The sequence below is a fragment of the Ptychodera flava genome, chromosome 1 (assembly GCF_041260155.1).
Source record: "Ptychodera flava strain L36383 chromosome 1, AS_Pfla_20210202, whole genome shotgun sequence".
NCBI lineage: Eukaryota > Metazoa > Hemichordata > Enteropneusta > Ptychoderidae > Ptychodera > Ptychodera flava.
The window spans coordinates 50,341,931-50,358,966 of NC_091928.1; the positions used below are offsets into that span (position 1 = coordinate 50,341,931).

Sequence of the window (17,036 nt, forward strand, 5' to 3'; positions counted from 1 at the left end):
ATCATGTTATGTATGTCATTTTACCCCACACTCATCATGACATGACTGTAATTAGTCTGGAACATTCTCAACTTTGTGTAAAAATGGGAAGCTTAGATACTACTACTACTGTGACTACTACTACTACTACTACTACTACTACTACTACTACTACTACTACTACTACTACTACTACTACTACTACTACTACTACTACTACTACTACTACTAATAATAATAATAATAATAATAAAGGGACAAGTCTTCGTTGCGGTGCTTCAAATCTTATTAGATTTATTCAAAAACTGTTGAGCTCAATATCAAAGCAGGTATGTAAAACATGCTGATTACAAGGAATTTGTTACAAAGAGAAAGATGTATCCATGAAAAAGCACAGACGTGAAAATGATGTAAAGAAATCCTCATACAACCCGGCCTACTACGTCATAAAGATGTATGTTGACAGACAAGAAAATGCCGAAATTTTAAACTGATAAAACACTGCATTATTGAAGTAGTCATGAACAAACGGATGGAGGAATTCCATGTGATTAAAATCAAAGGTAGAGTACGGCGACGTCTTCTTATGCGTACGCGGTACTCTCTCGCTGTCGCCTCTCACTACGCGACAGCGAGAGAATACCGCGTACGCATAAGGGACCGTCTCAGATTGTCGCAGAAGTTCAAAAAGCGAAATTTATTCGTTTAGGGGGGGGGGAGGGGGTTTGACCTCCATTCAATTAGTGAACTTCACTTTCGCACTTTTATTTTGTGATCACAAGTTTTCGTGTGTTTATTTTAAATTAAAGAAAAACTGCACACTCGTGCCAACAAATTTGTAACTGTTTCCATCTCGTTTGTGCCCCAAACACAATTAACCGATAGGAACATTATTGTATCCTAAACATTTCATTCATCAAATTATACAAAGACAAAAAGTATCATATTTTTAAAGTGTGCTATTTATAAGCGTCTGCTCTAACCACTAGATGTCTTTATTCTCACTTGTTATGCACCTGGTCATAGTCGTTTGAATATGATTGAACATGCCTGGTCCCCCTTGTCAAAGTTTTTCGCTTATTTACCGCCCCTACCAAGTACAAATTGCGTGTTCACAAAGACAAAGAACAGCACAAGAGATGCAAAAAGGGAAAGTAAAATAAAATGAAACTTTTATGCCTGTTAGTACTCAAATCTGATCGTTTACTTTAATTGTAATGTGGCAAGGGGAATACGTCTTTAGTAGCTATAGCAAAATGCAACATTGCACTCTCAGACAGACATGAACATTTCGCACTTTTGAAGTTTCGTTTAGGGGGAGGGGGAGGGGGTTTTGATCTAAACGAAGAAATTTCGTTTCTTGAACTTCTGCGACAATCTGAGACGGTCCCTAAGAAGACGTCGCTGTACTCTACATCTGATTTTAATCAGATTGGAGGAAGTCGTTCCTATATTGACCCTATTTCCATACTGAATTCATCATGCACACTGTAAAGTTCACTATGGTTCGAAGCGAGACTACATAAATGTCCTGTGAGAAAATTAACCTGGAATGTAATCCGCGTTTGTGTAATGAGTTTATTAAGATAAAAAATGTTACGACCGTACAAAAACAGTAAAATACCTACGTGTAGTATACAAATAGCAAAGTATTTGGCAAAGTATAAGTATAGTTAAACTATAAATAAATATCGGCAATTTCACAGACCCGGCGTGCCGTGGCACAAGGCTAGTCATTGTAGTATCATCTAGAGTCCGGAAATCGCCGATAAATATTCGGTAAGTATTGGCGATTTCACAGACGCAGCGTGCTGAGGCACAAGGCAAGTCATTCTCGTCCAGTGTCGATCGGCGATTTCACAGTAATCCCGAAATCGTCGATATGTCAAACTTTGATACTAGATGGTAAATATCCGATTAAAAAAAATTGTGCAAAGTCACGCCGTCATGGACAAGAATGCGTTTTGGCACCCCACTTCACACATTGTGACCTTTTTAGTCGAACAGATTTTGCTTGGAACCACTCTTTCCACATTGAACAACAGCGGCATCTTGTTCATGTAGTTTACCATGAAGGTGGATGGTTGAACTTAGTTGTGAAAGTTGAACTAGTTATGGAGTTTAACTTAGGCACGCTCTGAACAATGTGCATGGGCACTAAGCTCTCACTGCTTTAAATGACCCGTTCCCGTGTAGGATTTATTGAACTAGTACGTAACTTTAATATTTGAGAAAGTTGGGAAGATACAGCAGAGGATTTATTGAACTAATTAAAATGCGTAGTTGAACTTCGGCAAAAGTATCTCTCTTTATTCACTAAGAGTTACATATTGTCATGAAAATTACCCATCCTTTCACTCCCATAAGCTAGTCCTACGAGTATGGCAAGAGTGTCCGGCTTTGGCTCCGGAGGCAGTGTAGGGCTCGTAGGGCTACCCGTAAGCATGCTCATTCAGCTCCCTCACACCTGTCGGCCACCCCTAAAATGTAATGGTACAAGTCGGCTGGGTACAGAGTTCAACGACGGCGGTCAGGTTCGAATTGACTTCGCGCCTGAGTCATTAAACTGTCATTTTTCAGCCGCAAGGAGTAAGTTGACCATCGATAGGAGTTACAAGGGCTCTAACATTATCTGGGAGCAGGATTATGGTGAAATTTGCACACGGTAAGGGGAGATTCTCTGATAATGCGGCCCCGTGTGTGCCTGGACCATGCAGTGTAGATCCGCACTGCAGCTTTTACACGAGCAGGTATTGGGAAAAATTGTAGCCCTGGTTGGGGCAAGGCGCGAGCCGCACGACAGAAGCCCAATCCCCACCAACCAAGGCTACAATTATTGCAGCTAGTTTCCCTATGGAGACGGTAATGACAGAGTAGACATATATCAAGAAATACTGCACAAAATTTTATGAAACTTTTCACAGGTGACGATCTCAGAACATTTTGATGATGCTATGACTGTCATGACAATTATCTGCTCATTTGCATATTTAATGAACTTTTATTATTAGTGAGATAACTCTGAAATTCCTGCACCAAACTTGATGATACATGCAACAAATATTGATCTGATATATATATCTAATTATACTTAGAAGCATTTGGCAGTGTCAAGTTAATAAATAGCTCATTTGCATATTTTACAAAGTTTTATAATTAGTCATATAACTCCGATATAACTGCACCAAATTTGATGAATTCTGCTGCAGATACTGATATGACTGATATCTAACTGTGGTGTAAAGCACTGAGTAGTGTCAAGTTAATTACGGGTTCATTTGCATATTTAATGAACTTAGTAATTAGGTATACAACTCTGAAATTACGGCACCCAAATCTGTGAAATCTGGTACAGATATTGATCTGATAGATATCTAATTGTACTGACAAGCTTTTGGCAGTGTCAAGATAACAAATAGCTCATTTGCATATTTTATGTAGTTTTGTAATTTGTCATGTAACTGCCCTCCCACTGGCATACACGGAAAATGTGCCCTCCCACTGAATTTTGATGCCCGCTGCCCTCCAGTATCTATTGTCTGCCCGCTCCCCACTCCCCACAACATTTCAAGCTCCCCACTGCCCTCTCCCCACTACTATCAACCACGCCGCTTTCCCCTCCCTACATGTATCATCCGGTGCGTACTGTTAGCTGCTCGCATGGTTTGTGTTGATCTAGGTTGCCAAGTAGGCATCTAGTTGGCAATGGGAAATTTCAGTAGTTGGGAGAGGGCAGTGGGGAGCTTGAAATGTTGTGAGAGTGGGGAGCGGGCAGACAATAGATACTGGAGGGCAGCGGGCATCAAAATTCAGTGGGAGGGCACATTTTCCGTGTATGCCAGTGGGAGGGCAGTTACGAACAGCTCTACTTTCCCCTCCAAATTTTAGGTTCAGGTCAAAAATAAGAAAAAATCGGCATATCAGCCTACAAAACATGTTTTGCGACGATTTTGCGAAATTGATGAAATTTACCAGTTGGCGGCACCTGAGGTTTCTCCCCTCTAAGTTAGGCGCTAAATCTCCCCTCAAGTTCTATCAACCACGCCGCTTTCCCCTCCCTATATGTATCGTCCGGTGCGTACTGTTAAAAATTTTCTCCCAGCCCACTGAAAATAGTGAAATTTCTTCCCCGCCCACAGTAAAGATCGATTTTTTCTCCCCGCCCGCTGATTAGTTTTGAATTTTGCCCGCCCGCTGAAAAACTTCGCACGAACACCTTTTTGCACGAACAGCTTAGTTGGCGGCACCTGAAACCTGCTACATATAATGATATAACAGATATCTGATCGTTCTTATTACACGCCTCACACGGGTGTACATGTCGATCAATTGGTATAAATTTGGTTTATTGACAGGAATATTGAAAAACATAATACAATAAATCCTCGTCAGAGATAGTTACTCTGGCAGTAGACCGTATACACGTCTAGTCTTATCAGAAGTCTGCCTTCCACTCCGCGTCGTTTGCTTGGTTAGTGATTATCCTGAGGTCTGCAAACTTATGTTGCGTAACATGTCCTTGCTCGTTGATTTGTACTCTTTAACATGAGACAGGTCAAAGGTACAATTGTTTTACACAACGTCATAACAGTCAAAAAGTATGCAGTAATTCATGTCACACTGTATTATTTCATGCGTCCAGTAGTTTCTTATAAATGTCAATACATGTCGAGTCATCAGCAGTCAATTTCAATGCCTGATAACTAATTTTGCATTTTTGTCAATTTCAAAGTCATCTATCATCTGATGCAAGTTACCTGTCATGTGATAGTTATGTAAACAATGGTGACACTGTGTTTATCAAAATGTTCCCCTATATCCAGGCTTTCAGAAAACATAATTTATGGGGTTTCTGAGCTTATTATCCACCAGAGAATTGTTAGATTAAAAAGATCAATTTCTTGTCTTGGAAACTTAAATCACTCTAGTGCGAAGGGTTATCAGCGCGATAGATGACGCATGCTGAGTTGGTGACTAACATTGCTTCCATTGTTTACTTTTTAAATGGTAATCAAAGTGTACATGTAGACTAGTTGAGCTTGGCAAAGTAAAACGAACACTCGATCAAATTTGATGGGCACATACACACTCAGTGGAACTATTTGTTTATGTGGAAGATGGCATGTTAAGTTATGTGTGCAACTTCCATGGTCAGCTTTATCATTATACATTTTGCCAAAAAAAACTGTGAAGGGAAATTTTATAAAAATTACAATTTGCTACCTGTAAAGATCATTGTGAAACGCTAAATACCTGTTGCATAACCTTTCAAAAATCTGTTTTCCCTATGTTTTGTCTCAGAACTTCCAAATATCTGACTCAAACTTGCTGGAATGCAAGCTGTCACAAAGTGTGTCTCAGATTTTTTATATCTTGCTTAGTTTTTTTTAGCACAATTTTAAAGAAATTAGCTAGGGTTAAATTCACCGCTCTGGAAGTTTTTCTGACATAAAAATTGTTTAAGAAGGTTTAAAAAAATTCAGCTTGAACTCACACAATTTTCAGCCACGTATCTCAAAGTATTGAAACAAAACATAGGGAAAACAGATTTTTGAACGGTTATGCAAATTACCTGTCATGTGATAGTTATGTAAACAATGGTAACACTATGTTAACAAAAATGTTCCTCCATATCTGGCCTTTCAGAAAATATATTGTTTACGGGGGTCCTGAGCTTATTAACCTCTAGAGAATCATTAGCTTAAAAAGTTCAATTTCTTGACTTTGAACCTTAACCCCCGTTTCCAAATGGCGGATTGGCCACGTGACTGAGGAGAATAACCTGACAGGGAATTGTTGCCTAAATTTGGCATATATCAGTCTAATGCAGTTACGATGAGCAAAGATTTGAACTTTTGAAGGCATTTTTGCCGATGTTATTTTTTGAGGGTGGTTATTTTTTGTTTTGGACTTCTCGCCGATTTTTCTTGTCAGACCTTCAATTCTTTCGGCTGAAACCGAGGTTCGGCCTCACACTCCCGATCTTCAGCCTTCGATCGACTACCAAGGCAAAACGGCGAGCAGCTGTGTTGGGGAGAACCAGAAATTCTCACCAGAATGAGAATGGCAGCGGAGTCTCACAATCGGTACGAAAGTGGCATTTTCTTATGCCTTTCCATAAGGTGAGGCAATACGTTAAAGAGTTATGTTATTCATGTTTTTGAAACTGATCGATTCAAGCGATCGAAACGGTTTTTCTCGAGGGTCTATGATTCAGGTAGGCGTCATGAGAAAATGACAATGTAGCAAAACCTACCTTCCTTCCATTCACATAAAAAGTCAGCTCATCATCACAAGAAGCGAGTGTTTTAACATCAGCCATATCCATAAATTCCTGGTTGGCACAGCACTGTATAATGTGACCTTATGAGTTCGTCAACCCAGATCTATATATAGATATATCTGCTAATATGTAAATTATGACGTATAGGGTACAGTCAATCCTGTTTTAGTGGTCACCCTTACAGAGCGGTCACCTTGAGGTTTTCACCGCAGTTTCCACCTACATTGAATAACATATTGGAAACTAAAACCGATCTTTCAAGAACCTCTAAAATCTGAAGCTGAATTTAGGCAAGCATCGCTCAGGTTAGACAACTAAAAATGAGGCATTACTTTCTTTACGGACTGTCTCCGTAGCTCCGCGTGACAATGAACTAACTAATCATCAACCAGATATGAATTGAATTTGCTCACGTGTTTTACAACAGGTTCATTAATAGTAGTGCGCTTCACAGAACAATGAGATATATGTTATCACTATATGTAGCAGTTTTTTTTCAACTTCGCACAGTACTCTCAGAGTTTAATCACTAATAACAAAACTTTATTTAAAATGCAAATAAGCTGTTCATTAACTTGACACTGCTCAATGCTTTATGGGACAATTAGATATCCATCAGATCAACATTTGTAGCACGTTTTATTTAATTTAATGCAGTATTTGTAGCACGTTTTATTTAATTTAATGCAGTAATTTTAGAATAATGTCACTAATTACAAAGTTTATTCAATATGCAAATGAACCCTAAATTAACTTGACACTGTTCAATGATTCATAGCACAATTAAATATTTATCAAATCAATATCTGCAGCACGTTTCACAAAATTTTGGTGCCGAAATTTCAGAGCTATATACCTAATTACCAAGTTTATATGACTAATTATAAGACTTAATGAAATATGCAAATGAGCTAATTATTAACTTGACACTGCTCAGTGCTTCTCAGTACAATTGGATATTTATCAGATCAACATCTGTAGCAAGTATCATCAAATTTAACGCTGTAATTTTGGAGTGATATCACTAATTACAAAGTTCATTAAATATGCAAATGAACCCTTAATTAACTTCACACAACTAAATGCTCTACACCACAATTAGATATCTGTCGGATCAGTATCTGCAGCAGATTTCATCACATTTGGTGCAGTTATTTTGGAGTTTTATCACTAATTACAAAACTTCATAAAATATGCAAATGACTTATTTGTTAACTTGACACTGCCAAATGCTTCTCAGTACAATTAGATATTTATCAAAACAATATCTGGATCCAATTTCACTGACTTGGGTGCCGTAATTTCAAAGTTATGTACCTAATTACAAAGTTCATTAAATATGCAAATCAGCCTTTAATTAATTTCACACTACTAAATACTTTACACCACAGTTAGATATCAGTCGGATCAGTATCTGCAGCAGATTTCATCACATTTGGTAAAGTTATATCTGAGTTATATCACTTATTACAAAACTTCATAAAATATCGTGCAAATGAGCTATTTTTAACTTGGCACTGCCAAATGCTTCTAAGTATAATATCAGATCAATATTTGTTGCAAGTATCATCAAGTTTGGTGCAGGAATTTCAGAGTTATCTCACTAATAACAAAAGTTCATTAAATATGCAAATTAGAAGATAATTGACATAACACTCACAGTATCATCATAATGTTCTGAGACTGTCATCTGTGAAAAGTTTCATGAAATTTGGTGCAGTATTTCTTGATATATGTCTACATTGTCATTACCGTCTCCATAGGGAAACCATTTTAGGGAAAAAAACAATATTGCATAACTTCATTGATATGCAAGCCACACTATCCAAAATCTAATCAGTTCTTGCAAGTAGCATATGGTACCTGTGTACCAAATCTGACTTGAATCCGTTCAGGCGTTTTTGAGTTATCGTGTAAACAGACAGACAGACAGACAGACAGACAGACAGACAGACAGACACACACACACACACACACACACACACACACACACACACGGACAGACAGACAGACATCGCTATGACATTAGCCCACGTGTTTACACACGTGAGCTAAAAAGGATCCACTGATATTTGAAAAAGTTCAGACAGGGTACAAAAACAAAGCAAGAAAACTAACAATTTCACGCACTATGGATTGAAATGGGGTCACTCAGGGTCATTGACCTTACAAGTTCACTAGAGTAAAAGAGTTTTAGGCATGCAAGGCTTTGCTTTTTAGTCCATATTAATTATGGGAAAATACCCGAATTGTTTCGAAGGTAAATGTCTTCTAGAAAAGTTGTAACGCTCTTAGTTTTTTTTTACTGCATCTTAGCTACCTGTGGAGGCTTTTCATTCAAAAGTTGACCTGCTAAGGGGTTCTATGTCAGAAAGAGGTCAATTGTATGCTTGAATGTAAGCTACATCTGCAAAGCAAGTTTATTTATTTGCATTTCGAGAGAATGAACAGGAAAATTCGGTCATTTGGGAACTTTCTGTCCGCTCCGACGGACCTTCCTTTTCTTGATGCTACCCAAAAACGCCCTCACACGGCCGAGTACTCGCCTCTGCTTTCTTAAGAGGGACAACATTTTCCGACGCCAACTCCTCACCCCACTTTTCATGCCGTAAGAGTATGAAAGGGTTTATGTCATGTATCTTTCACATGTTAATCTCAAGTTAAAGAAGAATTTCGGCATGCCGGAAAACTAAAAGAAATTACTACATTCGTTGCCAACTATGGACAGCTGAAATACTCTGCGTGACAGTGAACTAACTGTAATCTCCTACAAAGAGTAGTCTTTGTACATTTTGTGAACGAGTAGAAGAGACCTTGATGCATCTTTTTGTTGAATGTGAAAGTATCCAGTGTATTTGGAATGGTTTTGTTTTGTTATGGGGTGTCTCGACTGAAGCCCCACAAAAGCTATCCGCTAAACAAATTTTGCTGGGTGACACCTCTTTCTCCGATCTTCTAAATTATTTGTTATTGATAGTAAAGAAAACAATTTTTGACTGTAAAATTAAGAAGATTATCCCTTCTTTAAGATTAGTTAAGTTAAATATTAGAACTTCAAAGCAGACTGAACTTTACATTGCAAAAAGAAATGAGAGCTACAGAAAGTTTTTAGACAAATGGTCGAATTTTGAAGTATGACTCCTTTGTCAGAAGTAGAAGCATAATGTATGTGTATGTATTCTCTTTCTTTTCTTTTCATCTAAGTCATCTGTTGTAAAAAGGGAAGAACTCGAAATAAAAAAAAATGTTAAAAAAAAAACAAAAAAACTGTAATCTCCACAAAGTTTCCACCGACATTGAATAACATATTGGGAGCTAAAAAGGGTTTCTTACAAACCTTTCAAATATGAAGCTCAAGTTTGGTAAGCATTTCTCAGGTTAGTACTCTCATAATCATTGACTACTTTCTTTACATACGGACTATCTTCGTAGCTAACCAAAGCACACCGCATGGGAGTGAACTAACTCATCTTCACAAATGATCCACTGATATTGGAAAAAGTTCAGACAGGGCATATAAACAAAGCAAGAACAGAGACTATTTTTCTACAATTTGGATTGACATGGGGTCACTAGAGGTCATTGATGTTAAATGTTCACTGGAGCAAAAAAGTTTTAGACTGCAAGGCTTTTCTGTTTCAGTCCCTGATTAATTTTGGAACTTGCCCAAAATGTTTCGTAGCTCAATGTCCACTAGAAAAATTGCAACACTCTTAGTTTTTTGACCGGTCCGGGTCAAACCTGTGTATGAGAGTGAAGTGAGTTTTATTAATCAGAGGTCATCGATAGCAAGCGAGTATTGAATTTTCTGCTTTTCGAAATTAGCGAGAGTTTACAGATGTATGCACAAATAAATTTTCACCACGACATAGTACTTTACATGCTTAGCTATTGTTTTTGTTCATTATTCACTGTTCAGGGCCCAAGTCGTTTGGTTGACATTACAAACTTTTTCCTCGGCTTGATTTGGAATTGACTTAAGGTCGATGATAATGTACTACATGAACATCAACATGTTCTAAAAATTAGATGGGTATGTATATCACGGTGGTTAAAGGAACCATCGATACAAAATTTTGTAGTATTTTACATGATTTTTCAATTTTTTAAAATCTTTGACCCCTGAAAGGGAGGGGTGTCACCTTTCGAACGTTACTATACTGCGAATTTTTACACTTTTTTCGTTTCAGCGACGAAGGGGTCTGACACTTTTTAATGTTGAGAAAAAAATCATGCAATCTCCCGAGCCAAAAAACTGACCAGATATTGCTTGCTCCTGTGTCGTATCAGAGTGAGACTCAGTTTGAATGCAACAAACATAGCGATGCGAATTGAAGTAAAAAAAACGACATGAACCCTTGACACACAATTTTCCAATCAGCAAAGATCTAACAATCCTGGACCATTTTCTTTCATAATCACGATCGTGCGGTATCTTGTTAAGTTTGGAATATTGATATTGAGAATGACCAGCTTACCATTTGCTTACTGAATTTGGAAAATTTAAAGTTGGGAGACAATCTCACAAAATCAAGACTTTGAAATAGTAATGTGATTTTTCGAGTTGGAAAATCCGTCCCCGAGTGCAATCTATGTTTTATAGTCAAGATACACCATTCTGGGTAGGGCCATATGGTCTTGTATGCCAAAACAACATTCAGAGCGTGTATTACTCAAGTCTAGAAAGACAAGAAAGATTAACGTATTTACACATTTTATCGTACATTAATAATATTATACATTATTATACATCTACCATCGAGAACATTAGAATTTAGCGTGCGCTAAAAAAGCCGTACGGAACGCCCGTTCCATAACACTTACGGTTTCAAGGCACCTCATCCCCTGCAGCTGTATCTGAGCATTCACTATTGAACGGTTTCAAGGGACTCATTGGCCGAGTGCCAGAATATGTCTTGCGCGCACTCTGTACGTACGTGTTTAGTCACACACACTATTCAGATCTTGCAGGAGCGCGTCCGAGATAGCGCACACTTGCGCTCTAAATCGGAAGAAAAATTGTTGACATTGCACGAAAACGGCCACTACTCTGACAATTTGATGCCCCAGTCACGAATGTAAGATGTATAATAATAAGGTTATTACAAAAATACCGCAAAGGATGCACTCGGACATTGTCGCCGCGCATCGCCCGACGCGAATACGCTGTGCCAATGTCCTCGTGCATCCTTTGCGGTATTTTCATAATAACCTCATATTAATATTATCGAAGACTGAGTGAAATCTTTCGACTTCACATTGGAAAATAATCAAATTTGATTGACTCGATGTGCAAGAGTTAATAAAGACTTTGGTCAAAACCTATCCTCATTATAGCGGCAACGGTAAAATTGAGAAAAGACAAGAAATGCCATGCGTCTGCGTATTGATTCATTGATAAATTAGAATATACTGTGTTATACTGCAGAGCCATCCGATTTTAAGGTAGAACGTGCCTCGGGGACAGATATTCTGACTCTCAAACGTCTGCAGTTCTTTTCTGATCTACCACTTGTGGGGATTCTTTTTAAGTAACACTCTTTGTGTAAGAAAACTTTTCACCGTCTTAGTTTTTCGAAAATCGAAAATTTTACTTTTCTTTATAGAGATAATACAGGGATGGCTGCCACTTTGAATTTCAACTATCGGCAAATCTTGGGTAATTTGTATTTCTAGTACCAAAAATTTGCACGGTGCCCCGCGATTTTCATTCTTGATGTTGAAAGAATCGTTGAAATATTTCTAGGGGAAAGTTTGAGCCAAAGTTCTGAGTCTTTCGCTTTCGAGGCGCATTCTACCTTAAGTGCATTTTTTAATTTAAAAATAGCATACGCCTCGAATGTGGAAGACATAAATGTTTGCACCAACTTTCCTCAAGGAATCATCATTCCTTCTCTTTCAAATCAACAATAAAAATCATGTGTCATCGTGCAAATTTTAGCACCAGAGAAACCAAATACCAAATTTTCACCGATCTTTTGAATTCGAAAGTTTTCTTACTCCAAGGTCTCAACAATGATCCCTAACAAGTGGTGGATCAGAAAGAATAAGAGTTCGAATGTATGTCCCCGAGGCGAATATTTAGATGGACTTTTGATACGCATTTGATACAGTTGCCCTCAAATGAATACGTAAAAAATCTACAGCTCCTGATGCGTATTGCTTCTTTCTCCTTTTGGAATAATGTAATCCAAAACTTTCATGTCCTCTTCGTTATTCACTCTTGCAGCAAATGGGGCAAATACAGAACAGCGTAAGGTTTCATCCACAACTCTTTTCAGGTATCTATTAAAAAAAAAACATTTGGCATCTCTTTCTCACTTTTTGGTAAAATTTCTTAAACTTTCTTACTGCCTAGGCAGTAAAGTGTTGGTAGGCAACAAATCTGACATACGTTTGCTGCTGAAAACTGTTTAAGCAAACATAACTTAACGCCTCCCCAAAGAAGGAAATCTACTGATAAGATGATCATTTTAAACACAATACTGTAATACCTAGGAACATTTCCGTTATGACATTTAGAAATGGAAAATTATTCTATTTACGGTTGGTTTTGGAAGTTTTATTGTAACCAAGGTAATTCAAGGTAGTTCTCTCGGGGCGAAAAGTCAAGCAGTACATCTATTCTAGGCTAGTAAAAATTTACGAGAATGGGTGAGTGAAAAAGCAACACGATTTCTTTAAGATACAATTTATAACATAAATGACCAACTCAAACCTTTTTACTTGTGCATCCAGCTACGTGAGTGTACATGCATCAAACTAGCCCGCGTCTTCAGATTGGAGTAAAGTACACAATAAAGACTCTCGGAGTGCTAAAAGCTAGGAAAATAATCTCTCCGAATCGTCTCTTTGGTGATTGAGTATTGCGCGTAACTCTGGTCACAGAAACTCTAAATCCTGGATATGGGTGGATTAATATTTGTCTGGAAGTTCAGACAAACGTACCTAATAAAATGGTTACCTTAGAAGACCTTGGTTTTGAAAATCGACATTTCGTTCATTCTCGAGGATGTCGACTATTTCTTCATGAAGATTGTCCTGTATTTTCATGTCTCGCGCCAAAAAGTAGATCTCCCATACAAGCACTAGGAAAAAGGAAGGTGAATCGATAGTGTCATATAAGTTTATCGGAGCATAAAGCTGGTTAGTTTAAAAACCGACAATAAGTGTCTTGTCAGTTTTATAAGCTTTCACTAAAATGACTTGGATGGTAAGGTATACATATTTTGATTCGATGAGCTAGCCGGCAAGGAAACTGACAAAGTCATCGCGAAAACTTAATATTGTGAGTCAGTTCGAATCACACTGTCTTCCGTCTCGTCATGGAAAAACTTGAAAGGCTGAAAAAGATTTTGTTTTCAAAATAATACACCCGAAAAGAGAGAAGCGCCTTCTACGTGTTGTAAAGGTGAGGGCGACGTAACAAGAACCTTATAAAGGATAATAATGTTGAACGCGCATGCATGTTAAGGAATGGGTCTGAGACTTTTAACATTTTAGAGCAGGTAAGGATGAAGTTTTTGAAAGTTCTCATCGAAATTACTTTAAGGTAGAACGCACCTCGGACACAGACATTCGGACTCTAAAACTTTTACAATTCTCTTCTGATATACCACATGTGGGGGTTCATTTAAAGCTCTTGGTGAAAGAAAACTTTTTATTGGCTTAGTTTTTGAAATTCGAAAATTTTTATTTTTCGCCATAGAGTTAACACAGGGATGGCGGCCATTTTGAATTTCTAATATCAGTAAATCTTGGGTTATTTGTTTCTCTAGTACCAAATTTTGCACGGTGACCCCCTATTTTTATTCTTGATTTTGAAAGAGAATGATTGAAAGATTCCTTGAGGAAAGTTAGAGCAAAAGTTTAAGTCTTTCACTTTCGAGGTGCATATTACTTTGACAATATATTTCTCAGTATATACAAACGAAACTTAAGCAAATATTTGGACTTTGACCAATCACGTGACTAACAGCCTATATTTGCCCGCCAAAATCACACATGGAATATAATCAGATATTTCAACTTCAGGAAAAAAATCATTCAAACTAGATAGTTTGTAGATAAAAAGTAGCAGAATTTTGTACTATCACCTGTTTATTACAAGTGACCTGCCAAAAAGTGCCACGAACACATCATTATACATTGATAAGAGTGATGAAAAAGTGAAATACCCGCCGACAAGCTGCACAAGCTTTAAATGGGAGGGTCTGTGTGGACATTTCAAAAAAGTCAGACGAGTTGCAAGCAGCCGGTAAACTAGCTCAAAGTTTCAAGTTGTAAGGTTACAACTCTGAATAATTAATTGCTCCCTGTGAGGGCGCTATTTACAAGCGCTCTCCCAAATGGACACCATGCAAGCTCATATAACAACCACTGACAAATTTATAATTTTATTTGAGCGATAATTGCTCTTTCAGAAAATGCAGAAGAGACATAAATTTTAAGCCTACAAGTTGAAAATTTGCCTTTTTTTAAATGTATAAATTTTGGCGCCAAAATGTCAATTTTCAGTCATCTGACTGTGTCATTCAACATTAACTATATTATATCTGTTTAAGTATAACAAAACGAAGTAGTTAACAAAATTTCAATTAATTCTGACCCTATCACTTAAAATAATGCGGTCCGGTATGTTTCCTTAAGTGTCCCATGCCTTAATATATTTGCGCGAATATTCAGGGGAATATACTGTACGTAGTAGTAAGCTAACCAGCAAAGAAGTACAGGGAAGCCTCACTTTACAATTGTTTGTCAGTTGCAGAGAAATCAATGAGCACGTCAAGAAAGTTTCTGTCTTCCTGCCTCCGTTGCGGATTGTCACGTCGGCGTTGAATTGCTTCTTGTGTCATCCCACGCCAGGCATTCAATGATGAAAAATAGAGCAAAAGTTTAAAGTCACGTTTTCACTCATAGGATCGCTCGTAACCAAATAATTTTTCCGATGGCTTGGCCATGGTTTGTTTGTTTGTTTGTTTGTTGTGTTTAAAGCACTGAACGGATCAAATATAGATGACCTAGATCAAAAGATGCATGAAAACGGACAAAAGTTTATATAGGCCAACAAAATCATGGGCTAAAGTATATTTTAGAAGGAATTACGAAACCATGACTAAACACCATTCTTATAAACGATAGCCCTCAAGGATTGTTTGCTTAAATCAACATTGTACTGGAGGGTGTACCTTTGCCTTATTGAATAAATTGCATCGCGTAACAAATGTTGGTGTGATTTAGGGACTTCACATGGAATGTTTTTCGATGTGGTTTACATCTGTCAGTTAAAGAACTTGATTTTATAACCCTACCCATGTTTAAACTCATACTGGCTGTCATACCCTCTTCTAGTTTGATGGAAAAATTAAGCATGCTAATATTATGTGGCCGACTTTGCGTCTGTAACAGTATTTTGCAATTTCCTTGGTACAAGGATTACTTCATATGTCATGCACATGCGCGTCGATTTGTTTTGTGCTACGAACCTGTGCGGCCATTTGTTACGATTTTTTTTTATGTACCGAGCCATAACTCTGGCACATCTCAACCGATTTTATTCTAAGTTGGTATAAGGATGTTGATCTATGTCATACATATGCATGTCAATTTGTTTCACGATATGATCCAATATGGCCGCATGGCGGCAATTTTATTATAATTTTTCCATGTTCTTAGCCATAACTCAGGTAAGTCTAAACCGATTTTATTCAAAGTTGGTACAAGGACATTGACCAATGTCATACATATGCATGTTGATTTGTTTTACGACAAAGTTGAATATGGCTGCGTGGCGGCCATTTTGTTACGATTTTTTCATGTCCGAAACCTTAACTCAGACATTTATCAACCGATTTTATTCAAACTTAATAGAAGGACGTTGACTTATGTCATACAGACTTATGTCAAACGTTTTGTATTTTTGGCCTAATTATTATTCTCTAATGTTTGTGACAGTGACATGATGGTTTTCTGATGACATATAGCTCAATTAGCATTAATTCGGTGAAATAGGGATAAGCTCATTGGGAAGTAAAAATAGGGTCTTTCAGAATAATATGACAGAACCCCATGGCTTCGGAGGGCACTCTGTGGCGTTCCGAAGGTATTTTCCGAGGGATAGGTGTATTCTGCCGTAGTACTTTTGCGAGCGAAGCGAGGAAAAGTACAGGCAGAATACACCGTATCCATTGCGATTACGTTCGGAACGCCACAGAGTGCCCCACGAAGCCATGGGGTTCTGTTATTATTACATATGTTCCACAATTTTGTCGATCGCCGTTGAAAAACCAGCCAATCGCGACACGGCCTGATTGCATATAGACTCTATATAATGATTCGATATACTGTCAATGAACTTTTCATCAGCTGTAAGCTTACTAATTGGCTAAGGGAAACTTTTTACAATTCATATGCAAATATTTCGATGCTGCGCATCGAGTTCACTCTATCACTGTATTTCCATCTAGCATCTCAACGACGTTTCAGGACAGAATTCCTAAATATTTTAATACATGTGAACAAAATTGGTATTAAGAGTAACAAGATCAACTGTAGTAAAAATTGGAATGACTGAAACTTCAAAATTGTGCGCGATATTAAACTAATCAGAGTCCGAGTACTGCTGTCAGAGCTACTGTGAATGAAACACGGACATCTGGCGAAGAAAGACGCTGTGTAAAGAGTTGTTTCCTGAGGCCGCGATGTTGAATGTGAAGTTTAAGTCTCCTCCAGTGATTTGAGTATTGGAGAATGACCCGGGATAACTGGTTTTGAA

General features: G+C 37.8%; 1 protein-coding gene across 2 annotated transcripts in view; it reads right to left on the reverse strand.

Moving 5' to 3' along the window:
- LOC139140457 (xanthine dehydrogenase/oxidase-like) overlaps positions 1-6,559 on the reverse strand; it is a 33,017-nt gene extending 26,458 nt beyond the window's left edge. For both annotated transcript variants that reach the window (XM_070709757.1, XM_070709748.1), the window contains exon 1: positions 6,236-6,559. In XM_070709757.1, coding sequence (XP_070565858.1) covers positions 6,236-6,307 — 72 coding nt within the window. In that variant the 5' untranslated portion in view covers positions 6,308-6,559. The remainder of the gene's footprint in view (positions 1-6,235) is intronic.
- Between the last annotated feature and the right edge of the window lie 10,477 nt (positions 6,560-17,036).